Source organism: Grammomys surdaster, unplaced genomic scaffold, assembly GCF_004785775.1.
Source record: "Grammomys surdaster isolate TR1022 unplaced genomic scaffold, NIH_TR_1.0 185, whole genome shotgun sequence".
Taxonomy (NCBI): domain Eukaryota; kingdom Metazoa; phylum Chordata; class Mammalia; order Rodentia; family Muridae; genus Grammomys; species Grammomys surdaster.
In genome coordinates this window covers 12762875-12789863 of record NW_021604630.1, presented here as the reverse complement: position 1 = coordinate 12789863, position 26989 = coordinate 12762875, and the positions used below count along the sequence as shown (strand labels likewise).

The following is a 26989-nucleotide window of genomic DNA, read 5'->3' as shown; positions in this document are numbered from 1 at the left end:
GAGTGGAAAGAATACATACCAAATTAAATGTTAAGTAGTCTCTTAGTGTATGCAAAGAAGACATTTCAGGGCCTCCAGTGGCTTGCCTGAAACCTTAAAGACTAACAACACGCACATACACACATGCACACACACACATATATGCACACATGCATGCATGTGCATGCACACACACACGTGTGCACTCACACACATGCACATACACACACAAATCCACAGTGATGCATGAATGAATAGTGTACATAGCATGGGTACACTAGACGAAGAAATGATTCATTTATTTGTTTATTAGTCTATACCAGGACAAATCAGGGTGGGATCTTGCATGCTACTAAAAACAGTCCACATAGCAAGCTGTATTACTTTCTCAAATTTTCCCTGCATTATTTTTATACCAAAGCTAACCACTGACAGTGTTTATATCACACTATATACACACTTATGAAGAAGGCAGCTGATTCCCTGATGATCAGTGTAGATGCTAAGTGTAGGTTCCCTTCTGTAAAATGCTGAACCGAGTTATAGTCAAATGCTTGTCTCCTTCATTTAAATAATTTGTACAATTTGGATGAGAATGGCTCTTCCATCCTCTTTGTCTTTTATACGTCCTAATTATCACCATGCTCATTTTTATGCAATTCCATCCAGCGTTAGTTCACAGAACCATTTTCTATTTGTAAGAAACATAAATCATGCTTCAAAACGCAGTGCCAAACAATCTCCCTGCTTAGTGTCCACTATCCAGTCCTGGTTTTCATGTATAGCAGTGCCAAAAGTTCTGGGGTTTTTTGTTTTTGGTTTTGGTTTTGGTTTTTTGTGGATGGGGCAGGGGAAGGGGAGTGTTCTGTCTGTGAGTTCTTAAGTCTCCCCAGCATTTCCCTAAGGTTTCCAGCAGCTGTTTGTCTTCACATGAAAGGCTGTTTGCTGAGCACAGCACCTTGACAGCCTGCTCAGTTTAAGCTTCTACCTTTTAACCAGCTTTGGACCCCACCAACTCTTCTATCTCCTTTAACGCTGTACAGCAGCAGCTCGGCCCTAGGAGTGTAAGTGTGTGTGTGTGTGTGTGTGTGTGTGTGTGTGTCAGAGCATGTTCCAGAGCTAAAGAAATGTTCTGGGGCTGTTGCACAATTGACTAGGACTGTAAGAAGCATGAAGAGAAGCTGTGGGTGTCCTTTTCCTTCTTGCCACATGTGAAGCAGGCTTCCCAGAGACCTGGTTCCCTTTACAAACCAAGACACATCCGCCTCTCTCCTTCCTTCCCAGGCTTCCAGAGCTCCAAGCAAACCATCCCAGACTCTGCCCTCAGAAAGCACTGAACAGCCTCTGAAATGTCCATCTCTTTCTTTCTTTTCTTCTCGATTGTTTTAGGAAACAGTTTCCACAAGTTGCAAAGTTCTAGAAGGAAATTTGTTATAATCATTCTGGTTTGTTTGCTGTGCCTCTCTCTTGGGTGGTTCCTTCTCTTGTGTAATTTCAACCCTTCTTTGGTGTTCAACGATTAAGCAAATCAATCAATCTTATGGTAAATAATGCTCATATAGCATCACAACGTGCTGCTAAAGGTTACTTATTACATTATTGATACCTAGAAAACATAAATTTAAAAGGCCACACCCATAAAGCACCCTGGAAAGGCAGTAAAAAAAGCAATTGCTATCCTGATCCCATTTCAAGTTCAATAAAGACTATTGCATTTGCAATATGATAGTATGACTGTGGTCTGGAAAATAAAATCTCTATTTTTTCACTCTATAAATAAAGGCACAGAATTGGTATTCGGTATAGGAACTGAGGATATTAAGATTTACCAAAGAAATTAAAAAAAAATGAAACTATGTCATCCTAGTGAAGTTAAAATTCATTGGAAAGAGACTTTAAAAAAAGAAAGAAAGAAAGAAGAGTTGGTTGTTTCATTTTACATGTATGGGTGTGTTGCCTGTATGATCATGTATGGGTGAGCTTATGGAGACAAGAAAGGGGCATCATAGCCTCTAGAACTAGAATGATAGACAGTCTTCAGTTACTAAGTGGGTGCTAGGAACTGAACCTACATCCTCTGTGAGAGGAGCAAGTGTTCTTGACTACTGAGCCAGGTCTTTTTTTTTTTTTTTTTTTTTTTTTTTTTTTTTTTTTTTTTTTTTTTTGGTTTTTGGCTTTTCGAGACAGGGTTTCTCTGTGTAGCCCTGGCTGTCCTGGAACTCACTCTGTAGACCAGGCTGGCCTCGAACTCATAAATCCACCTGCCTCTGCCTCCCAAGTGCTGGTATTAAAGGCATGCGCCACCACTGCCCGGCTGAGCCAGGTATTTCTTAAGTTACTCTTAAGCAGTTTAAAGGATCAGGTCCACTGACCTGTCCTCAGTAAAGTGAGCTACTGTGGCTCGTGAGGATTTAACAGTATTCCTGGACAGTTAGCTACAGTACATTTTAAAAAGTACATCATCAGCAACAACAAAATATAAGAAACAAGAAAAGCATGGTTAACACTCACTCTGAACACATAAACTTTTTAAGTTAAAAAAAAAAAATCTAACGTTCTCCATCCTGTCTCGGGAATGCTCAGAGGCATCTCCAGGAAGTTTAGCTAAGGAAACACAAGCATGACGCTATGGAAATACATTAGCTGTGACACATAGCCCAGGAGCCACATGGCTGGATTAATCTTAGGAATGCAGCAACAGGATAGCTTCCCATACTTTTCAAAGTCTAAATTATATTTACTTTATAATCTGAAAAATATTTCCTTTCAAAATAAATACTATCACTAACAAATGAAATGCCTAGTTGATGCCTTATAGGGTTATCATTAAAATATGTAAATATTCAGGAACAATAAGCCATTTCTTTTCCTGCACTGTCTCAGCCAGTGTATATTTAAGTACATTATGAATAGCCTACCTAACCAAGAATGCTTACATCAATACTAGTTAAAAAAATATAATTTCCCTAAGGATCGAAATAAATTGTTGCTAAACTGTGTACAAGGCACAAGGACATCAGTGATATACATTAAACAAATAACACTTATCAACCCAATCAAAATGCTTCATTGCAAAGAGTAGTGAGAAACTTCTAACCAAAAAAAAAAAAAGAAAGAAAGAAAGAAAAGAAAAGGAAAGGAAAAAAAAGAAAAGCAGCTAGCTGTTAGCATCTTTCCATTTGGCCCACCACAAAAGAAAATGCTATTTAACTGTAGAAGGAGAAATTTGTGATTTGTAATATTAAAGATAAGTGAGCACCCTTGAACCTGAAAACATCTTTTAAAAGAGCTATAAAACATGTTTCTTCCTAGAGCGTGAGACGAATTTTAGCTTGGCCACTGCACTGCAGATATGTATGAAATATAGACATATGTATGTCTATATATACATACTAGCATCTTAACAGATTGTCCCCAAATTTACACCTTAAAATAATGATGAACATTTATCATCATACCCATTGCACTCTGTGGATCAGGAATTCCATTCAGGAGTGCCTGCTGTGTATCTCTCTAGCTATACATCTCTCACAGGCGGCCATCAGGTGGAAGGCGGGCTACCACTGTGGGCTATTCCTGGGTGGAGTGCTGGTTACTTTACACACGAGAACTGCCCATGTCATGGCAGGTAGCTTCCGCATTAGAAGTCTTCCAGAGAGATGGTGGGGGAAGGGGGAAAAGGGGAAGCGAAGGGGAAGGGAGGGAAAGGAAAGAGGGAGAAGAAGAGGGAGAGGGAGAGGGAGAGAGAGAGGAGAGGGAGAGCAAGAAAGTAACTGTAATGCATCTTTGGAAGTCAACACTTCCGCCAAGGCTGATGACAGAGGAACTCAGCGCCATGTTTTAAAAGGAAGCACATTAAGACTTGATGGATCCATTTTTGAAGCTATCGCCGTCAGCTCTCAGTAGAGCTGCTTTTCTGCGTTAGAGACGCCACTTTCTCGAATCCGTGTGGTTCTAGGCAGCCTGCTCTTTTTTATGAACACGGACTTTCCCATGAGAAAGAGATTTTTCAATAAAGACTAAAAACCAATTAAAAACTTAGGACTTTAAAGAAAAGCTAAGACTTTATACCTAAAAGAGGTCTGGGAAAAGGTACATCACATTCTTTAGGCGTTTACATTAAATTTAAAAGTCCTAAATGCAGAGTTCAAGTCCTAAACTGGGTTTACTCATACGTAGAGTGTCAAGGCTATACAAAACCCATTCTTTAAAAAGTAAAGTCAGTTCAACAATCTGTGTCCAACAAAAAAATTTTGATTGTGACACAGACATTAAATATTATGACAGGAGCAAGAAACTTTCAACCTAGAACTAAAACAATTAAGGTAGCATTATGGGTTCATTTTAGCAACAGATATATGATTGTGTTTAAAAACTGTAACAGTGAAAAAAATGTGTGCCAGTTTAAAGTAATCAACAGATAAGATTTTGTTTATTTAAATTAAAAAATTAAATTATTTGATATCAGAAATGTATTTTTTTACTTTTAACTTTTCTTATTATGAAGGAAAATGAACTAAAGTTTTGAAACAAAAGTGTATTTTCAAAATCTCAGTGAAATAATATATGAAAACACAAATATGTTTGAGCTCACCCCAGTAAATCTTTGATTTTCGAATCCTCAAAGTTTCCGAGGTAGAGAATTAGAGGAAATACATCATTTTAGATGGAATTATAACCCAAATACTACAAAAAGAAAAACATTCTAGGAATGAAAAATAGACTCAAAGAAGAACTTTGCATACTTGCTGAGCTACCATAAAAGATACCTAAGAAAGTAGGCCACTTCTTTCATCCAGACTGTGTTTCAGATGTAAGAAAGGACATCTTACAAGTGTATCATCAGGACAACTTACCAGTGGCTGTCCCAGAAGCAGAGGGTTTCCAGCTTCACTCATGCCTCCCATGATGCATTATGGTGCCTGTGCAGAGGGACATGGGTGGGATGAAAGGGCACCACCACAGAGATGACGTTTGCTCTGTCTCTAGAATGCACTAAACTGCTCAGGCATCCTACTTTTTTTGAATCACCTTGAAGTTTCCTTCTTTTATAGACTTGTTTCCTGTTTAGTTCCATGTTTAGTAAAGTCTGAATGAGTGTTGGAAATGCAATATTCTTTCTTGTTATCATTTCATTTTAGGCAGTCAGTATCATGACCACTTTGTTGGTGCAAAGGCCTTGCTATATTGCACAGCATTTAAAAGGGGAAAGAAGTATTTTGTCATTTTTAAATGTAAACCCAAATATGTCCTCTGACAGTTCCAGAAAATAGATCATTGGATAGGTTACATGCAATGCAAAGGTAAGGAGACTTCCCACACGATCCAAGTTTCTTAGAACTAAGGGTGATCAGGGAGGTGCTCAGCCCACTCAGTAGACCCCAGAAGTCATGAGGCCAAATAGTCTAAACCAGCAACAAGAAAGAAGGTGGAGATGAAGGATCATCTTTCTGACGTTTCCCACTAGGATCCTCTGGAGACTACAGCAGTTGGGTTGCCAGGTAAAGGCCAGGCTGGCCTACAAGAGTAAGACCCCATCTTAGAAAATGTAAGAAATTAGAGTTCACTTACCATATGTCACCCTAATAATCCAAAAGCCAAGCCAGCTTTGTGTTGACTATGATACTAAAGGCATAGAATTCATCATGGTTGAGGAAGAATAGTAGGAGGACCTGGTTGGGAGGGGAAGGCTGGTCTGGACAGCTACTGGGAAAACAGAGCTGGCAGACATCTTTAGCCTCTGAGTGGGACCCCAATTATGAGTTACGTCAAGGCCAGGTGTCTTCCTGTCCTGCCTTTCTTGGTATTTTTTTATCTGCTGAGGTGCTCCTATTTTAAAAAGCAATTCTGTACATTGTCACTAAACCAATGGTTTCTGAATTTAATGACAGGTGTTGCTGTGGGCTGGATGTAGCCTCAGTGTGTTCCATGTGTTGAAACCTAGTCACCATTGTGATGGAGTAAAAGGCTGAAAAGAAAGTTAATCCAAGTATTGTTGGGCAGAGGTCCTAAATCTGGAAAGTGATTAGGACTAAATTTGAGTGGTACTGCCAAGATTAAATTCTGGAAGTTTCTAAGAGGTGGGTAGACCACAAGGTACAACATATGATGTGTGTTAGTCATATGAAACTCTGTATTTCTTCAGAGTTCCCCACTAAAAGAATTATGACTAGATATGTACACTACACCTTTCATCTCCAGAATCATGAGCTAAAAATTAACCCTTTTTCTTTATAAAGTACCTTGCCTTAAGTACTTTGTGGTAATAATTGTAATTGTGCACCTAAAGCTGTTTCTTTGGAGAGGAGGCATTACATGAAAGTAAACTGCAAAGCATCCAATACATCTCATGAAAATGTACATTGTATGACTAGCATAGCCATAAAAATAAAGATGTTGGGATGAAGAGGTGGCTCAGTAATTAGGAAAGTGTCCTGCTCTTGCTCCAAATGAGAGCTGAGTTCCTGGCACCTACAACTGGGCTGCAACCACCAGTAACTTCACTTCTGACATCCTCTTCTGCCCTCAGCTAACACCTGGTTTGGAAGTTGAAGAGGGAAGCTTGGCCAGCCTAGGTTTGACATGTAGTAAAATGATTTAGCTTCGTAACTTCGGATTAGAATTCGTTTATCCTGTTCAAGCCATAGCATAGGCTCACTGATCATCTCAACAATATCCAGCCTTCACTTCTTCCTTCCCACCCACATTCCAAGCCATGGTGTCTTCTTGCCAGCAGTTGAAAGCAATATCCTGCCTAACTTACTTTTATCCATAGTGCAGAGTATTTATAGAAAATGAAGTATTCTAACCCAGGAGAGGCAGTGTAGACAAAAATTTAAGAACAGGGTGTTGTGTGGCTTTTTCTGAAGAGATGTGAACAATCCATTCACTGCAGACAGGGAACTCAACAGATTTTTTAAAAAAAATCCACCCAAGCCTACTTCAGTAAACTAGAGAGTTCATTTGATTTTCCTTATAGGAACATTGGTAAAGAATTACATACAGTATATGGATGAGTCAAAGGCAGCTGCATCAACAAAAAGCCTTCCCCAGCATAGATGATGAAGCTGCACCTCTGGAGCTTCCTGAACCACTGGCAGATGGTATAGCTATCTGTATTCACCACCACTCATTGCAAAGAAACGCTTCTCTGATGACAGCTGAGAGTGGCGATAATATCCGCAAAGAAATACATGGCTGCTCACAGGACTGAGAATGCGTAACAACTGAGAGGTCAGCTCTAAATAGGACATTTATACCACTCCCTCTGTGACTCAGAGAATATCGTAGAAGGAACACAGAAAGAAGGTAAATGTGAGACAAAGTGAGCAAGGCTATAAAATGATGTCTTTTGCATGACACTCATGATGTCACTACAGCTGTGGCTGCCTGCAGCGGGCCTGCAGAAAACTGGGCCTATCACTAATCAACTGTGAACTGAAGCTCAAGGGATGCTATAGCTGATGGGTGCGGGAGGAAAGAGAGGCACTGTCTTCAGTTTATAACCAACCACTAATGAACCCACCAGGGTCCACAGGAAAGCCTCAAACTCATTGTGACACTGATGATATTGGTTAAATTCAGCAAGTCACAAAAGAAAACCAAAAGGTGTGAATGGGGAGAGGAGACCTAACAGGAAGGCAGTAGGAATTCATGACTGCAAGGGTGTTTGGTGAGGGAAGGCTGTATTAGTCATGGTTCTGATGCTGTAATAAAATACCATGACCAAAGCAACTTAAGGAAAAGGAGCTTGCTTGGCTCACAGTCTGAGTTATCGGGTCCACTGAGGCAGGAAAGGCATGCTACAGAGGCAGAGGCAGGCAGATGATCATATTTTCATCCACATACTGGAGGTGGAGAGAAGGAAGAAGAATTGAAGCCTCAAAGTCTGCCCCAATTGTGTACTTGCTTCAGCAGAGCTCCACCTCTTAAAGGTTCCATGACCTTCCCAAACAGTACCACTAACAGGAGACTAAGTGTTAGAATATAAGAGCCCATGAAGGACATTTCTAGTTCAAACCACTGCAAGGGACAGGAATAACCAGAATGCATATTGTACAGATAATGAAATTGTCAGTGAGCAAACTCAATAAAACTTATTTTGTTAAAGGAAAAGACCAAAAAAAAAAAAAAAAAAGAGTAGCTGGTATAAAGCAAGTACCCAGTGTCAATAAATGTGGCCAACAACTGTAACACAACTATCTTTCTTCGATGGCTTCCCTCACTAGTGTTCCTTTCTCAACCCTTTTCCACTTTCCTCAACTTTCAGTTTCACATGTAAATGCAGGTTAAGAAGTCTTCTCAACTCTGTCTTCTGCACAGCCATCCCACCCTATCTTGCTGAGTATGTTTCAAGACTCCCAGTGGATCCCCAGGATCATAAAACTCCCCTTTTCTCATGTTTGCCACATATGTATAGTTTATTACTTTAAATTATTTAGTTTAAATTATTATTATTTAAGTAGATACTGTGAGACCAGCAATGGCTATCTATGCAGGGTAAAAACAGTTCACAGAGAATCTTAGAAATCTCAAGAGATTTGTTTTTCTTGATCTGAGAACTTTCGCCTTTTCACTTAAACGGAGACATTCGTTGCTATTATTTGGCAGTTTTATACATGTATATGGTGTATTTGGGGCATCTCACCACCAGTACTTTCCAACTACTCCTAAAGCCCTGCTTCTGAACAAGTCCCTCTCCTTCTTTCATGTCTTTTATTATTTGGTTTGCTTTGCTGGTCCCCACTGAATATAATCACGACTCCTTGTATAAGCACAGATAATGAGTCATTTACTTGAGCATGAATATGTTACCAGCAGCTACACCATTGAAGAAAGTAACTCCCCCTCTCCCAACATCAATAAATGCCAATAACTTCTCTTGGAGAGGAAGGGAGTCATGAGCCCCTCCCCTTATATATGTGTGAACCCTGTAAGGTTTGCCTATAAATTATGCAACCTGGAATACTTCTGACAGTTAAATGAGTTGTTAAAATTAATTTTAATTAGTAGAAAGAAAAAACATGCCATCCATCTATTACATCAGCCTCACAAATGCATTCCATGCAAGAGACAGAAATGATCGGATCCCTCTAGCAAGAGAAACCTGCCACTCCAGGCTCCATTGCTAAATCTCCATACTTGTTCACTCCACACATCTCACCTTCCTTACATTGCCCTCTTTCAGGCTGCAGTTGGCACCAGAGTAGGGATTGCTAGTATCATGTGACCTATAGCAAAGCATCACCAGAGGGTCTATAACCACCTGCAATCGGGACTTAGCCACCTGTAAGCTCTTGTGCCCATGCTCTGTGCTAAACTAATCTCCATATTATTATTGAATGAGGAAGAGGATGGGTGTCTTGTTAGATTAAATTTGGAAAATATAGGGAGAGACTGTTATCTTATAATTGTCTTGTCTTTCATCCTAGACATCCCATTCAAGTGAGAAATTTGTTCTCTGCATCTGCATCTTACATGATAATAGACAAGACCATCAAAGGTTGTCAGGAGCCAAACCCAGGAAACTACCTGCTGTCCTAAGAGAACCTAGGAAGTTATCTGCTGTTCTTGCTGTTCTTGAAAGCCTAGTCAGTGCAAGGTTAAGAAAGGACTTTCATGGATCTCAGGCCCCAGGAACTTAAAGAACGTCTGGCATTTCCTGGGAGCCGGTTAGGGCAGTGGGATGGTCTAGAGCAATAAGGTTATGACAATGGGATGGTCTAGGGCAATAAGCATTCAATAGTGGGATAGCCCTAAGCAATGACCCTCACCCAAACTTCCTGGTTTGCTGTGTCTTTATAACCTGCACCCAAAATGAAAGTTTCAGAGCTTGATCAGAACCCCAGACTTGCTCTCATTCCTTGTGTCTCTTGTCCCTTCATTCTTTCATCCCTTCCCTAAGGTCTCATCAAATCCCTGCGGGCCAGGGCAAAAGGTGGACATGCAAACGACAGTGGTTTATTTTAATGCAATTATTGGTATCTTGTGTCACTAAAAGTGAACATTCTGATTGGGAAATCTATGTCAATCAAAATTACCCCAGGCTTCTAGGCTATATGGTTCCATTCACCATCCAAATCAGCTTTCCTGAGAGAACAAGGTAGAAAAGGAAATCTGGAGCAACAGAGATCTACACAGAATTGGGAGATTAGGCTCCACTCTGAAGTCAGAGTAATTGGTCTATGACTTTAAGGGAAATTTGTCCTAGAATAGTTGTTATGTTGATAAGAGATAACCAAAAGCCCTCAACATCAAGATTACCTCTAAATGAACCCATCTTTCTTCTTTGGATGGCAAAGACCTCTTAAACATTTTACAGATTGATCTAGGCTTCTGCCTCAAAATGATAACATGGACATACCTCACCTCAGTATCCAACCTCAAAGAGCAGAACAACTTAGAAGATGTCAGTTTTGTTGTTAGGGAAGAAAAGCATTAACTTGGTTCACAGATTCAGAGATCTCTATCCATGTTCAGTTTACCTGAAGGTCTGTTGACAAGGTAGTAACTGCATCAGGATAAAGGGCAGTATTCACGTCACAGTGGCTGGGAAGCAGAAAGACTACCAATGTTAATATCACTCATAACTTTCAGACATCAACTATTCAGATATTTATTATCATGTCTGAAAACTCTTATACAGTCTTTTTGTTGTTGTTATTTTTGTTTCAGTGAATGTTCTAGAACTCCAAATTACCTCGTTAGTTTCCACTTTCAGTAGTTGCTGTCCCCTTGGACCTACAATAAAACTTAGAGAACCTTTACTTTCAAGAAGGAATATCTGCATTGTCATGGCTCCTGGCATCATTGACATCAGAGGTTATGGAACCCAAAACACTCATATTTCAAATCAAATTTGCCAGTGCTTAGCACTTACAGGGCCTATCTCAGTGCAACAAAAATATGTCTGGGTCCCTGCCAAGAGTTCACTTACACAGAGCAAGGTCTGATAAAAGTAAATTCCGATTCAGTGAATAAGGTTAGGGTTTGTCATAAGTAAATTTATGGATGTTATTCAAACAGTTTTCATCTGGACTCTTCTGCTGCTCTAATATGATGGTGTAGTGCTTTGGCCAAAAGTTTGTAAGCTGCAGATGATGAAGCAATGTGAATATTACTACTTATGGGGGAAAGATAGATAGCCATGCACACTCAATTGTTGAAGTGTATTTAACCTTTTATTTTAATATAACTGGTAAGAATCAACATGATCCAGATAGGTGTGAGTGAAATATTTTGTCTCTTAGCTTTCTAAGAGACTAAGTGAACAAGAAAGAGAAAACAAAATCACAATGTCAGCTGTTTTACTTTTAAACTGGCAACTATATGGAATTATGTTAAACCATTAACAAATGCTTTACTGTATTAAAAATATGCCTTTTATCCATTCTACTGGCCAACATTACATATACAACATGTAATATTATGCTTGTTGTATATCAGTGATTTATTAATCATACATGAAATTAATTTTAGGTTGAAGAAATTTGAGAGGTGGGTGACAAATTCCAAAAAAAGTTAATTGGTATTTTTAAATGGCCATATTATTAAAATCAGTTTGTACATTAAGTACAATCTCTATTGGAACACTTATAACATTCATCAAAAAAATTATTTTTGAAAATTCTAAAACTTATCTGGAAACAAGAAAAAGACTTTCTTTGGATATCCCAAGCAATCTTGAGCAAAAAGAACATACTGAAAGTATCACAGTACCCAACTTCAAAATATGTTAAAGTTAACAAAAACATGTTAACAAAACAGCATGGCACTACTATAAAAATAGATGTGCCAACCAATGAACTAGAAGGGAAGATTCAGAGATAATACACAGCTGTAATCACCCAATTCTAACAGGCAATGAAGAAAAGACAAGTTTTCAACTAATGATGATAACAAAGCTGGTTATCTACATGGAGAAATGTGAAATGAACTTCCTGTCTCTCAGTCTATACAAAACTCAACTCAAAATACACTAAAGACTTTAAGATAACACGCAGACTTTTAAATGATGGGAGGAAGTGCACACAGGGAAAATGCTTCATAATATAGTCATAGACAATAGTTTCATAGCTAGAAATCAAAAAGCTCAAAAATAAAGAAAAACAAAAAGTAAAGAAAAGAAATATTTAAACAAGGACAAGAATCATATGCGCATATGTGTTCACATATGTAGTCACAGGCTAACTTTGGGTGTCATCATCCAGGAGCCATCCACCTTGGATTTTTGCCATTTGTTTGTTTGAGGCAGAAGTGTGACTGGGTCTCTCATTTTTACCTGTAACTACCTGACTCACTAGACTCATTGGCCAATGAGATCCAAGGGTGTACCTCCCCAGTTCTGGGATTACAAGTGTGCACCATGATGCCAGTTTTTTAAGTATAGATTCTGGGGATTAAATTTGAGTCTTCTTGCTCATGTGACAAGCACTCTACCAGATAGCTCCATTTTTTAGGCTCTTTCTCTAATGCATTACTCCAGCATGCTCAGAAGTCACTGCCTCAAGTAACCTGTCTTAATAAACCAATAAAAATCATTTGTGCTAAAAAAGAAAGAAAGAAAAGAAATAGTTATGAATGGGATTGCATTAAATTAAATTAAAAGACTTCTTTCTGCACAGCAAAAAAGACAATCATCAAAAGACTAAAAGACGACTACAGAATGGGACAATAAAATTCACTAATTATTCATATAACCAATGATTATTACCTAGATTATATAAAGAACCCAAAAATTGATAAAAATAACATCAACCCCATCAGAAAATCAACAAATAATATGAAAAGAGATTTCAAAAAATATATACAAATGACCAATAACTAGAGGAAAAATGTTAAATAATTTCCATCATAAAAATTCAAATCAAAACTACAGTGAGGTCCCATCTCATCCCAGTCAGAATGGCCATCATCAGGAAGATAAACAATAGCAAATATTGACAAGGATATGGGAAAGCAAGAATATTAACACAGTGTTTATGGGAATATAAACTACTACAACCACTATGGAAATCAATATGGGGGTTCTTTAAAAAAAACTAAAGTAGAACAATCTTATGATCCAGCTCTAACATTCCCTAGGAATCTAAATCAGAATACAACAGAGATGTCTGCACTGTGATATTTACTGTAATGGTGTTCACAATAACCAAGCTATAGAATCAGCCTGGTATCCATCAACATATGAGTGGATAAAGGAAATTATACAGATACCCATACCTACCCATCCTCTCCCACACACCATGGAATATTAGCCACATATAAGAATTAAATGTCAACTTCAGGAAATTGAGAGAACTGGAGATCACCTTACAATAAACAAAATAATTCAGACACTAAAAAACAAGTATCATATGTTTTCTTTCCTAAGTTTTCTATCTGAAAAAAGAGAAAGAAAGAGGAGAAGGAGGCAGGAGGGATAAATGGAGGAGAGGCAGGAGAAGGAGGAAAGGCAGGAGGAGAGGAATAGAAGAAAGAGAAAGGATAGGAGGAGAAAGAGAGGGAGTAAGGGAGGAGGGATAGGAGGGGAAAGAGGAGGTTTGCTTGAACATATGAAAAAGATTATTAGGGTAGAGGAAGGGGACCAGGGGCAGAGAGAGGGGAGGGAAGAAAGGGAAGTAGGAGAGAGGAATTTACTTGTTACAATATGTTCATCCATGGAAATATCACTATGAAATCCATTAATTTGTTTACTTAATGTGATTTCATGTTAACAATAAAAAAGAAAAGCAACTTTAATTAAATGTAACTGGTGGCTTAAGGTATCCCCTACAGTTTAGAAGGCATGCAAAAGTCACATAAACAGTCAAATATTCTGCATATTTTGGCACAGGGTTCACTTACATGTACACACTCCCCCAAAACCCAGAGGACTAAGAGTCTCCTCTCCATAAGAAGAATTAGGTCACATAGCATCTTTGCTCACTCATAAGGGGCTAAATAATAGACGCGTGTAGTAACAGCCTTGGAAAGACTGAACATTGAAGGTGTGTACTGAAGACACTACAGCTTTGTAAGGCTAAATGAAAGTGTCTAAGAAAAAAAAGTATTTTTCCCAAAGTATCAGAAAATATTTATAACTATTTCAAGATTAGAAGGAATAAATTTACAGAAAAAAAGTTCATCTAATAGAAGAGAAGGATGCAGACAATCTTGCTTTCCATCATTTCTTGACAAATATATAGTTCTTTTTTTTACCTCATTAGCAAATATAATCAATCACTGACAGGGACTCTGTAATAATCTATTCCCTTGCAGTAGTTTTATTGAATCCCACAAAGAGTCTTGTAGTATGCTTACTAAGTCTGTACTGTTACCAATAAGGAAACGCCTCAGAGATTTCTAGAAAGTTAATACCAGCAACTAATTATGACAAGAACAAACATAATATTTACTCATCTGGTCTCTATGTTCAGGCTCAACCAACCCTTGAATTTTCACTTACATTACTTCCCTTTGCAGTATGTCTTCCGTTTCTTTCGGATTATCATCACAGTTAGTCAGAGGTTCTAGCTGATTGGTACTTCACATGTACCTGAAACTGATTAACCAAAGTAGGGCACAAGAGAATGAGGATACCAGAGCATCATTACTAAGAGCTGAAGCTCTAGAAAGAGTGGGGAGAATCATTGACTAAAACCCTTCAGCAGGGACAGCTCCCTTAAGGATGTCCTGCACATCCCATGAGAAGGATTTCACACCAACAGAAACCTGTGGCTTGGGCTAAAAATGACAAAGCCTGAACAACAGGAAAAACATCCATTGTGGGGTGTGGTGGGTTCTATGAAGAACAGACATGGTATAGGAGTAACACTGAGAAGTGTAACACTCCATTGCTTGACAATATCCATCAAGAAATCAAAACTGTCCCCACTGAATCAATTGCTCTCAGAATAAGATACTTGCCATCTGTCTCAAAATTAGTCTCCAGTCTATGGTATTGTTTGTGAGCTTTCATAGATCAGATTTGAAAAATGCAAAGCAATTCACCCTGTAGATGAATAATTTTGGGGAATTCACAATTGAAGATTGGGATGGTCATTGATAATTTTAAGAAAGTGAAGTTTCTTTATTCTACCATTATCTAGCTAAGAAAGTAAGTTAACTGAAAGAATAGAGTCCTGGGAGAGGCAAAGCCATAGTGATTGTTGAGTTCTCTGTGCTGTAGGAGACACTACTGTGTAGTGGGTTCTAGTCTAGTTCCAGTGTGGCAGCCAAGACTCTCCAGCATTGGGCTATTCACTTAGCCCGCTGAGAGCTTAGCATCTTCATAGCTAACATGAAGAAAGAAAAAAAAAGTACTTTTCAAGAATGATGCAGAGACCATAGGTGACAGGTCAGCTGAAACAGAGGCAGGCATGATAAACTTGGGTAGTCACTTAACTGAATATACATTATTAATAATGTAGCCAAAAAAAAACCCTCAAATCCACAAATACATTCATTTTCCCTAAGAAAAACAAGGTAAAAATGAGATATTTCTTTAAGGTTTTTTTAAAGTATTAAATAAACAATTTATAGAGAGATATTAGAGAAATTATAAAAGTGTTTCTTAGAGAACTGAACTTTGATGACCGCTACATTCTCCACCATGAATATATTCCTGAAAGATGACCTCAAAGGCTATAGAAATACTTCATAACATGGAATAGATGCTATCATATTGCCCATCAGACTCCACTCTCAATATCTGTGGTATTTGAAAGCATTCCAACTAAGCATGGAGAGACAGAGAAGGAGTAAGCACACACACACACACACACACATGCAGAGAGAGAGAGACAGACAGACAGACAGACAGACAGACAGAAAGACCAGAGACACAGATTGAGAGACAGAGTCAGATAAATACAGAGACAGACAGAGAGGAAACAAAAGCTGCCAGGCAAGGAGCTTTATGTAAAAGAAATAAAGGCGCTATCCCGTATCTTCTAGGTTATTTGCCTATTCTTTAAAGAGTTTGGTTTAAAAAAAAAAAGCCTTCTTGCTAATGACATTGCACGGTACTAATTCCAAATAACCAAAAATAAAATTAAAAAATGTTTTCTATAACTGAAAGCAAGCAAAAGCATATTAATAAAATCAATTAAGTATAGAGGAAAATGATATCATTTCCATCTAAAATCATCCAGGAAAAAAAAAATCTAGTTCAGTGAGAATCTTTCCATTGGTGTTGTGCAAGTGCTTCTCTGGGCTGACGTTGGGCTGGATGGCATTCTGGACCCACCTTTCTTACACTGCTGTTGGCAGTAGCACAGTGATTGCTGTAAGTCCGCAAAGGTATCAGGTAGAGTTCATCCCAGCAGTGCAGAGAACTGTCCTCATAGGAAACCAGAAGACGTGACATGCATAGGTAATACTTCCACAAATCATGTCAAACTTTCCTAAGCATATTTCACATCCAAACACATGAGCAGCTGGCTAAGCTGCCGTACACTGCTTTAAAAGTGTTCAGTAAGGCAAATTGTTTCCTCTTCTTTACTAAAGAGCTTTCTTTTCAGTGGCTTTTTTTTCTTCAGTTTCAAGTGTAAAATCACCTTAATTGTCCAACGTAGGCTTGCGCTGTTCCCTAGGAGAGCTATTAGCCGGCAGCAGAATATATTCAGTCTCGGGTAGTTCAGAGCCAAGGAAATGGTGATTTTTTTTTATCATTTGAATATTGTAGAGGAGAATAACAAAATTTGAATGATTTTTTTCACTCTCATTTGGAAGTTATTAGTAGACTTTCCTTTGTTTCATTGAGAGAGAAGAAAATACAAAGTTACAGCGAACCCATATGGCCAGCAGGAAAACCCCATTTAATTGCTTTATTGCCAGAAATGTTAACTAACTTCCTGAAGAGGCAGCTCAAATGAAACATATGGCAGCTATTAAACAGGGTCTCTAACAAATTCTAAACTATGCTTTTCTATGAGAACTGTCTCATAAGAAACAATCATATTTGGTGTGTCCATTCCACAAATGTTTGATGAGACCGACTTTGCTCTTGAGTATATCCAGCCAGCTTTCATGAGAAGTTTCTGGTAATCCCTAAAATAGATAGAATATTCTGGGACTTTAAAACAAGGACTTAACTCTATTCCTCATGCCCATCTAGGAAGTCAAGGGTAAAAGGACTATCTCGGGAGCATTGCCTCCTTCACTACGGTTCAATGTCTGAAACCATTCCTTTTCCACCTGGATAATCTTTTATTGTAAGATTTATTTATATTTTTACTAATGTGTACATATGTTATGCAACATATGTGAGTTCCCCATGGTGCAAAAAGAGAGAATCAGATCAGTTATTCAAACCCAGTGTTGGAAATGAAACGTGCGGGTCCTCTGTAAAAGCAGTAAGTGCTCTTAACCACTGAGTCATCTCTTCAGCCCCGCACCTGGGAAAATTTTTTTTTTTTTTAAGCTAGGTCATTTTTTTTTTATTGGATGATTTATTTACATTTCCTATGTTGTCCCCTTACCCCATCCCCCACCACCCCCTCGGAACCCCCAATCCCCTCGCCCCTCCTCCTTCTTCTCTGTGGATGTAACCTCTATCTACACCCCCCCACTCCCACCTCCCCACCCTCAAAATTCCCACCCCCTGGGGCATCCAGCCTTCATGAGGTCAAGGTTCTCTTCTTCCACCTATGCCCAGCAGGGCCCTCCACTTTTACATATTCAGCTGAAGCCCTGGATCCCCCCCTAAGTGCTCCCAGGCTGGTGGTTTAGACCCTGGGAGCTGTGGTTGGTTGGTATTGTTGCTCTCCTCATGGTGCCACAAACCCTTTCAGCTCCTTCAGTCTTCACTCTAACTCCTCTATTGAGAACCCCATGATCAGTTCAATGGCTAGTTGTGAGCATCTGCCTCTGAATATGTCTGACTCTTGAAGGCCTCTGAGGAGATATCCATATCAGGCTCTTATCAGCATGCACTTCCTGTCTTCCACATCAGCATCTACCTTTGGTGATTGCACATGGGATAGATACTCAGGTGGGGTGGTCTTGAGACGGCCCCTCCTTCAGTTTCTGTCCCTCACTTTGTCTCCATATTTGCTCCCTTGAGTATTTTGTTGCTCCTTCTAAGAAGGACCGAATCACCCTCACTTGGTCTTCCTTCTTTATGGACTTCATGTGGCCTGTGAGTTGCATCTTGGGCATTTCAAGGTTCTAGGCTAATATCCAATAATCAGTGAGTGAATACCATGTGTCTTCTTTTGTGATTGGCTTACCTCACTCAGGATGATAATTTCTAGTTCCATCCATTTACCAAGGAACCTCTCGAATTCATTGTTTTTAATAGCTGAGTAATACTCCATTGTGTAAATATACCACATTTTTTGAATCCATTCCTCAGTTGAAGGACATCTGGGTTCTTTCCAGCTCCTGGCTATTATAAATAAGGCTGCTATGAACATAGTTGAGCATATGTCCTTGTTATATGTTCGAGCATCTTCTGGGTATATGCCTAGGAGTGGTATAGCTGGATCCTCGGGTAATGCTATGTCCAATTTTCTGAGGAACCGCCAGACTGATTTCCAAAGTGGTTGCACCATCTTGCAGTCCCACCAACAATGGAGGAGTGTTCCTCTTTCTCCACACCCTCGCCAGCATCTACTATCACCTGAGTTTTTAATCTTAGCCATTCTGACTGGTGTGAGATGGAATCTCAGGGTTGTTTTGATTTGCATTTCCGTGACGACTAAGGATGCTGAACATTTCTTTAGATGCTTCTCGGCCATTCGAGTTTCTTCCGTTGAAAATTCTTTGTTAAGCTCTATACCCCATTTTTTAATAGGGTAATTTGGTTGTCTGGAGTCTAATTTCTTGAGTTCTTTGTATATATTGGATATTAGCCCTCTATCAGATGAAGGATTGGTAAAGATCTTTTCCCAATTTGTTGGTTGTCGTTTTGTCCTATTGACAGTGTCCTTTGCCTTACAGAAACTTTGCAATTTTATGAAGTCCCATTTCTCAATTCTCGATCTTAGAGCATATGCCATTGGAGTTCTGTTCAGGAACTTTTCCCCTGTGCCCAAGTATTCGAGGCTTTTCCCCACCTTCTCTTCTATTAGTTTCAGTGTATCTGGTTTTATGTGGAGGTCCTTTATCCACATAGACTTGAGCTTTGTACAAGGGGATAAGAATGGATCAATTTTCATTCTTCTACATGTTGTCTTCCAGTTGAACCAGCACCATTTGTTGAAAATGCTGTCCTTTTTCCACTGGACAGTTTTAGCTCCTCTGTCAAAGATCAAGTGACCATAGGAGTGTGGGTTCATTTCTGGGTCTTCAATTCTATTCCATTGATCTTCCTGCCTGTCTCTGTACCAATACCAGGTAGTTTTTATCACTATTGCTCTGTAGTACAGCTTGAGGTCAGGGATGGTAATTCCTCCAGAAGTTCTTTTATTGTTGAGAATAGTTTTCGCTATCCTGGGTTTTTTGTTATTCCATATGTATTTGAGAATTTCCTTTTCTAACTCTGTGAAGAATTGAGTTGGGATTTTAATGGGGATTGCATTGAATCTGTAGATTGCTTTTGGCAAGATGGCCATTTTTATTATATTAATCCTGCCAATCCATGAGCATGGGAGATCTTTCCATCTTCTGAGATCTTCTTCAATTTCTTTCTTCAGAGACTTGAAGTTCTTGTCATACAGGTCTTTCACTTGCTTGGTTAGATTCACACCAAGGTATTTTATATTATTTGCAACTATTGTGAAGGGTGTCATTTCCCTAATTTCTTTTTCAGTCTGTTTATCTTTCATGTAGAGGAAGGCTAATGATTTGTTTGAGTTGATTTTATAACCAGCCACTTTGCTGAAGTTGTTTATCAGGTTTAGGAGTTCTCTGGTGGAAGTTTGGGGGTCACTTAAGTATACTATCATATCATCTGCAAATAGCGATATTTTGACTTCTTCCTTTCCTATTTGTATCCCTTTGACTTCTTTTTGCTGTCTAATTGCTCTGGCTAAGACTTCCAGTACTATATTGAATAGGTAGGGGGAGAGTGGGCAACCTTGTCTAGTCCCTGATCTTAGTGGGATTGCTTCAAGTTTCTCTCCATTTAGCTTGATGTTGGCTACTGGTTTGCTGTAAATTGCTTTTACTATGTTTAGGTAGGGGCCTTGAATTCCTGATCTTTCCAAGACTTTTATCATGAAGGGATGTTGAATTTTGTCAAATGCTTTCTCAGCATCTAGTGAGATGATCATGTGGTTTTTTTCTTTAAGTTTGTTTATATAGTGGATTACATTGATGGATTTCCGAATATTGAACCATCCCTGCATTCCTGGGATAAAACCTACTTGATCATGATGGATGATTGTTTTGATGTGGTCTTGGATTCGGTTTGCTAGAATTTTATTGAGTATTTTTGCATCGATGTTCATAAGGGAGATTGGTCTGAAGTTCTCTTTCTTTGTCGGGTCCTTGTGGGGTTTGGGTATGAGTGTAATTGTAGCTTCATAGAACGAATTGGGTAGTGTTCCTTCTGTCTCTATTTTGTGGAATAGTTTGAAGAGAATTGGTATTAGGTCTTCCTTGAAGGTCTGATAGAATTCAGCACTAAAACCATCTGGTCCTGGGCTTTTTTTAGTGGGGAGGCTTTTGATGACTGCTGCTATTTCCTGAGGGGTTATGGGACTATTTAGATGGTTTATCTGCTCCTGGTTTAACTTCGGTACCTGGTATCTGTCTAGGAAATTGTCCATTTCATCCAGGTTTTCCAGTTTTGTTGAGTATAGGCCTTTGTAGTAGGATCTGATGATTTTTTGAATTTCTTCAGTTTCTGTTGTTATGTCTCCCTTTTCAGTTCTGATTTTATTAATTTGGATACTGTCTCTGTGCCCTCTGGTTAATCTGGCTAAGGGTTTATCTATCTTGTTGATTTTCTCAAAGAACCAACTCCTGGTTTTATTGATATTTTGTATTGTTCTTTCTGTTTCTATTTGGTTGATTTCAGCCCTGAGTTTGATTATTTCCTGCCTTCTACTCCTCCTGGGTGTATTTGCTTCTTTTTGTTCTAGAGCTTTTAGTTGTGCAGTCAACTTGTTAGTGTGTGCTCTTTCCAGTTTCTTTTTGTAGGCACTTAGAGCTATGAGCTTTCCTCTTAGCACTGCCTTCATGGAGTCCCACAAGTTTTGGTATGATGTGTCCTCATTTTCATTGAATTCTAAAAAGTCTTTTATTTCTTTCTTTATTTCTTCCTTGACCAAGTCATCATTGAGTAGAGAGTTGTTCAGTTTCCATGTGTACGTGGGTTTTCCATTGTTTTTGTCATTATTAAAGACCAGTCTTAATCCGTGGTGATCTGATAAGATGCAAGGGATTATTTCAATCTTTTTGTATCTGTAGAGGCTTGTTTTGTGACCAATTATATGGTCTATTTTGGAGAAGGTACCATGAGGTGCTGAGAAAAAGGTATATTCTTTTGTTTTAGGATGAAATGTTCTATAGATGTCTGTTAAGTCCATTTGGTTCATAACTTCTGTTAATTTCAAAGTGTCTCTGTTTAGTTTCTGTTTCCATGATCTGTCCATTGCTGACAGTGGGGTGTTGAAATCCCCCACTATTATTGTGTGAGGTGTAATGTGTGTTTTGAGCTTTAGTAAAGTTTCTTTTATGTATGTAGGTGCCCTTGCATTTGGGGCATAGATGTTCAGAATTGAGAGTTCACCTTGGTAGATTTTTCCTTTGATGAGTATGAAGTGTCCTTCCTTATCTTTTTTGATTAATTTTGGATGAAAGTCGATTTTATTTGATATTAGAATGGCTACTCCAGCTTGTTTCTTGGGACCATTGGCTTGAAAAATTGTTTTCCACCCTTTTATTCTGAGGTAGTGTCTGTCTTTGTCACTGAGGTGCGTTTCTTGTATGCAGCAAAATTCTGGGTCTTGTTTGTGTATCCAGTCTGATAGTCTGCGTCTTTTTATTGGGGAATTGAGACCATTGATGTTAAGAGATATTAAGGAAAAATGATTGTTGCTTCCTGTTATTTTTTTTATTAGAGGTAAAGTTATGTTTGTATCTTTTTTGGGGGTTGTTGGAAGATTACTTACTTGCTTTTGCTAGGTTGTAGTTTCCCTCCTTGTGTTGGCATTTTCCATCAATTATCCTTTGAAGTGCTGGGTTTGTGGGAAGATATTGTGCAAATTTGGTTTTGTCATGGAATATCTTGGTTTCACCATCTATAGTGATTGAGAGTTTTGCTGGGTATAGTAATCTGGGCTGGCAATTGTGTTCTCTTAGTGTCTGTATGATGTCAGTCCAGGCTCTTCTGGCTTTTATAGTCTCTGGTGAGAAGTCTGGTGTAATTCTTATAGGTCTGCCTTTATATGTTACTTGACCTTTTTCCCTTACTGCTTTTAGTATTTTTTCTTTGTTTTGTGCATCTGATGTTTTGATTATTATGTGACGGGAGGTATTTCTTTTCTGGTCTAGTCTATTTGGTGTTCTGTAGGCTTCTTGTATGTTTATGGGCATCTTGTTCTTTAGGTTAGGGAAGTTTTCCTCAATAATTTTGTTGAAGATATTTACTGGCCCTTTAAGTTGGGAATCTTCATTCTCATCTATACCTATTATCCTTAGGTTTGGTCTTCTCATTGTGTCCTGGATTTCCTGGATGTTTTGAGTTAGGAGTTTTTTGCATTTTGCATTTTCTTTGACAACTGTGTCAATATTTTCCACCGTATCTTCTGCATTTGAGATTCTCTCTTCTATCTCTTGTATTCGGTTGGTGATGCTTGCGTCTGTGACTCCTGATCTCTTTCTTAGGTTTTCTATCTCCATGGTTGTCTCCCTTTGAACTTTCTTTATTGTTTCTATTTCTAGTTTCAGATCCTGAATGTTTTTGTTTAATTCCTTCTTTGTGTTTTCTTCCATTTCTTTAAGGGATTTCTGTGATTCCTCTTTAAGGGCTTCTGTTTACTTGTACTCTCCTGTATTTCTTTAAGGGAGTTACTTAATTCCTTCTTATAATCCTCTATCATCATCATGAGAAGTGATTTTAATTCTGAATCCTGCTTTTCAGGTGTGATGGGGTGTTCAGGGCTTGCTATATTGGGAGAATTGGGCACTGATGATGCCAAGAAACTTTGGTTTCCGTTGCTTATGTTCTTGCGCTTGCCTTTCGCCATCTGGTTAACTCTGGTGGTACCTGCCCTCACTGTGTAAAACTGGAGTCTGTATTTCCAGTTATCTTGCTTATTGCAGAGCTCCTCAGAGTCCAGAGGTCTCTGTGGTCTTATGCTCCTAATCTCCTGGGTGGAATAACTCCTGGGACTCAGGCCACCTCTTGGATCTGGAAATCCTTCTGCTCTGAGTGCAGTGGGTCCTCGATGACTCAGGATTCAGTTTCAGCTGCTCTGAGTGCAGTGGCTCCAGCTGCTCTGAGTGCAGTGGCTCCAGCTGCTCTGAGTGCAGTGGCTCCTGGATGACTCAGGATTCAGTTTCTCCACAGGACAGGAGCAGACTGACTCTGTGTCTGCTCCAGCCCAGAGGACCTGGGAAATTTTAATCATCTGCTACTCGGCCATTTCTTTTAACACCGTAAGGTGATAGAGCTGACCAATTGCACTCAGTACCGATCATGTGAAACTGTTTTTTTCCTTTTTCAACTACATTGAGAATTCCACACTGAAGAAAATTGTTAGATTTTTGTACCCAAGATATCATAAGACATGTAATTAAGAGTGAATATCAAACTTGAAGTAATTGAATACTAAGTGTCAGCATTTTCAAATTCCTCCAAAGCCTAACTCCATGAATTTGATCAATTTACTCATAGACCATTTTCTAGAGAGACAACTTGACCTGAAAAATAAGCCAGTGGAGAGCTATCCAGTTGTTATGATGTGGTCTACCTTGGACAGAGATATTATCATTGTCCAGGCACATTAAACTTTTACTCTCTTTTTCTCCTGTTTTGTAATATAACTGTTACAATTATTTAATAGAAATGTGAGTTGGTAAATTAAAGCAGCATGGGGAACATGGTATGATTCCAAAATAATCAGCAGCAGCTACACGAAATATAGACATGGAGCATATGAAGGGTAAAATATTTTTGTCTTATAACTCAGCTCAACGATTAGAATTTTATGAAATAATTCAATATACTACCAATACATCTTTATAATCAAATATGGGAAATACCTAAGTGTTCCTAGTCAGCTTATAGTTTGGGGTAAGGATTTTAATTTATCTTAAATGTCTTAACTATAAGAGGACAATAGCTTAATTTCTACCAGTCCCAAATGAACATATGCACATCTGTTTTATAATCTCAGTCAATATCTTGTCACAGAACGTCACAGACATGTTTTCTCTATCAACCAGAATGCTCTGATAAGTAAAGTGAAGGCCAACATGCCAAAGGCTATGTACTAGCTTCCATAGTTGACCACGGGACTGTAAACAAGCTACTGTAATCTATAGCACAACATACAGTAGTTCTGAGGATTAGGTGGATTTGTGCGGTGGAATTTTAAAAGAACAGTTACTAACCACTAAGTGTGAGTTGCTGATTATACTGTGGGCCTTACTCCATGAAGATTCTTTAATTGCCTGTCACCATCATTCACAACCTTGTCCACAATCAAAAGCCTTCCATTGCCAATATGCTTAGTCACTTAACCGAACTTGAAGTTAAAACCCTTCTGCTGAAGACACTATGCACTTTGGTCACACAGCATGGGAGAAGTCGAGCTGGTACCGATCTGAAAGCTCCCTCCCTATTGACTGGTTTTCATGGCACCAGAGGATGTCATTGATTATGCTGGAGAAGAGAAATCATCAACAGTGAATTCTTTTTTGTCTAAGTAATCATTTTATTCATTTACATTTCAAATGATATCCCCCTTCCCGATTACCCCTCCACAGCTCCCCCCATCCCATCACCCCTGTCCTCCCTTCCTTTTGCCTCTAGGAGGGTGCTGCTCCTACTCACCCACTCCCACTTCACTGCTTTAGCATCCCCTATGCTGGAGCATCAAGCCTCCACAGGACCAAGGGCCTCCCCTCCCACTGATGTCAGATAAGGCCATTCTCTTGGGATCATCAATCGTCAATGTCAAAATCTCCTCATTGGTATAATAATGGCATGAATGTTATGAAAATGACCAACAGTTATCTGATCATATTTAAGGCCCACTTCACCAGAGGGCATTCATATTTAAACCTGTAAAACTTGCCTAAGGACGTCATACAGAATCCACTATTATTTCACTAAGTGAAAAATACAGCAGACTGCTTTGTAAATATGTATCCCTACACTCATAGATTAGTGAATCTCTCAGCCTTCATCAGGGAAGCCTCTCTCTGTGTGTGCTCTTCTCTGTTTGTGTCTCTTCCTGTCTTTCTCTCTGTCTGTCTGTCTGTCTGTCTGTCTGTCTCCATCTCTGTCTCTGTCTCTGTCTCTGTCTCTCTGTCTCTCTGTCTCTCTCTCTCTCTCTCTCTCTCTCTCTCTCTCTCTCTGTCTGTCTTTCTTTGTCTCTCTCTTTCACATTCACACATACACTCACAACAAATCACCAATGTAAGAATGCCTTTCTGGCCTCCATATTTCCTAAAGACAGAAGAACTAAGTAGTCTGTGTTCAGTGATTGTCATATAGAAATCTCAATGGATGGGTTGTCTAGACTGTAAAAACCTCTGTAATTTGCATGCACATATATGGATGTACCCACACACTCTTCTACATGCAACAAACACACACACACACACACACACACATGTTAATGCCTCTGTGCTGTTTTATACAAGAACAATAGAATTGAGAACTAGAAATTCAGACTCCTTAATTCATTCTGAGTATCCACAAAGAATGTGTTAGCAGACTGCTCTGTAAGCTTTTGCAACATTTCATTTTATTCATTCTTGCCTTTATGCTTAAAATAATAAAAACAATAATGGAATGGAATTTTTTAAATTTTTCATATCAATAAGTTAACCCATGGGATCACCACCCAGAGTAGCAATAAGCAACTAAGCAAGGATGCTTCCTTTTCAGCACACCTAGGATGCTTTAGGGAAGGCACAACATTCCGTTCTCCCAGCAGCCCTAAGAAATACATGGGATTTTCCACCCATTAAGAAAAAGAGTCAGGGAACCTCATTCAAGGATTTACAGACAGTAGAGAAAGGCCAAAGACTTGAAATGTGCAGACACTGACCAAATAATTTGCTTTGTGAGCTTCCAAAGATTAGGATAAAAAAAATCCACCCAAAGTCTGAGAGTTTGTAAGATTAATATACCACCAATGCCACTTAAGCATAATATAGTCTGATTCTAACTTCAGACCAGAAGATCATTGCAACCTGGAGGATGTGACTCTCACACCCAGGTCTAATGGCTTCACAGACTACTCCACACACAATGCTGATTTGTTTTGTACTGTCTAGATCTAGTTTTTACTTTGTTTATGGTGCATTATTTGTAATGATATTAGTTATTTTTTCTAATAAGGTCGTAATTTCGTGCATCTCTTCTTTTTCAGGCTGCTCCATGTATTGGAGAAAAGGAAACGGCTGGTGAGTTGACATTTGGGTTGTGTTTTGTCTCCTACCTGTTTTAGAATAAAATTACACCTTAAAATTGAAATCTCTGTCATATGTAAAAAGCGCTGATCTCATCAATTTCTGTGAGAAATGTTGGCAAATCCTTAGCAAATCAGTTGTTCTCAAAGAAAACTATGGCCTGTTAGGATTTAATTGTTTCAAAGGCCTTCCTGTAGTGTTACAATTAGTTTCAATTACATTTTTTTTCTCTCAGGGGGGAAAATGATTGATGTTAACCAATGCAATGAGGTGTGGTCTTTGAAATTTCATTGTTGGTCTTCATCAATGTTTACTCTTTAACGTCAAGTAGCTTGTTCAGTAATCAGAAATAGATGTTCTTGATGGATAACATTGAGAGTGTATGATTGAACATAGTTAGGAAACAATGAAATTGATGGCGAAAAATGATATTGCTTTTCACATTCCGGGATGCTTGTAAGTATTCCACAGTACTGTGGGGAAATGGGAA

At 38.8% G+C, this 26989-nt stretch overlaps 1 protein-coding gene across 1 annotated transcript in view; it reads left to right on the top strand.

Annotated features, from left to right (window-relative positions):
* Positions 1-26545, top strand: part of LOC114621838 (rho GTPase-activating protein 7-like) — a 185484-nt gene extending 158939 nt beyond the window's left edge. Inside the window, exon 5 of the mRNA XM_028768160.1 lies at positions 26460-26545. Coding sequence (XP_028623993.1) covers positions 26460-26537 — 78 coding nt within the window. The 3' untranslated portion in view covers positions 26538-26545. The remainder of the gene's footprint in view (positions 1-26459) is intronic.
* Positions 26546-26989: the final 444 nt, after the last annotated feature.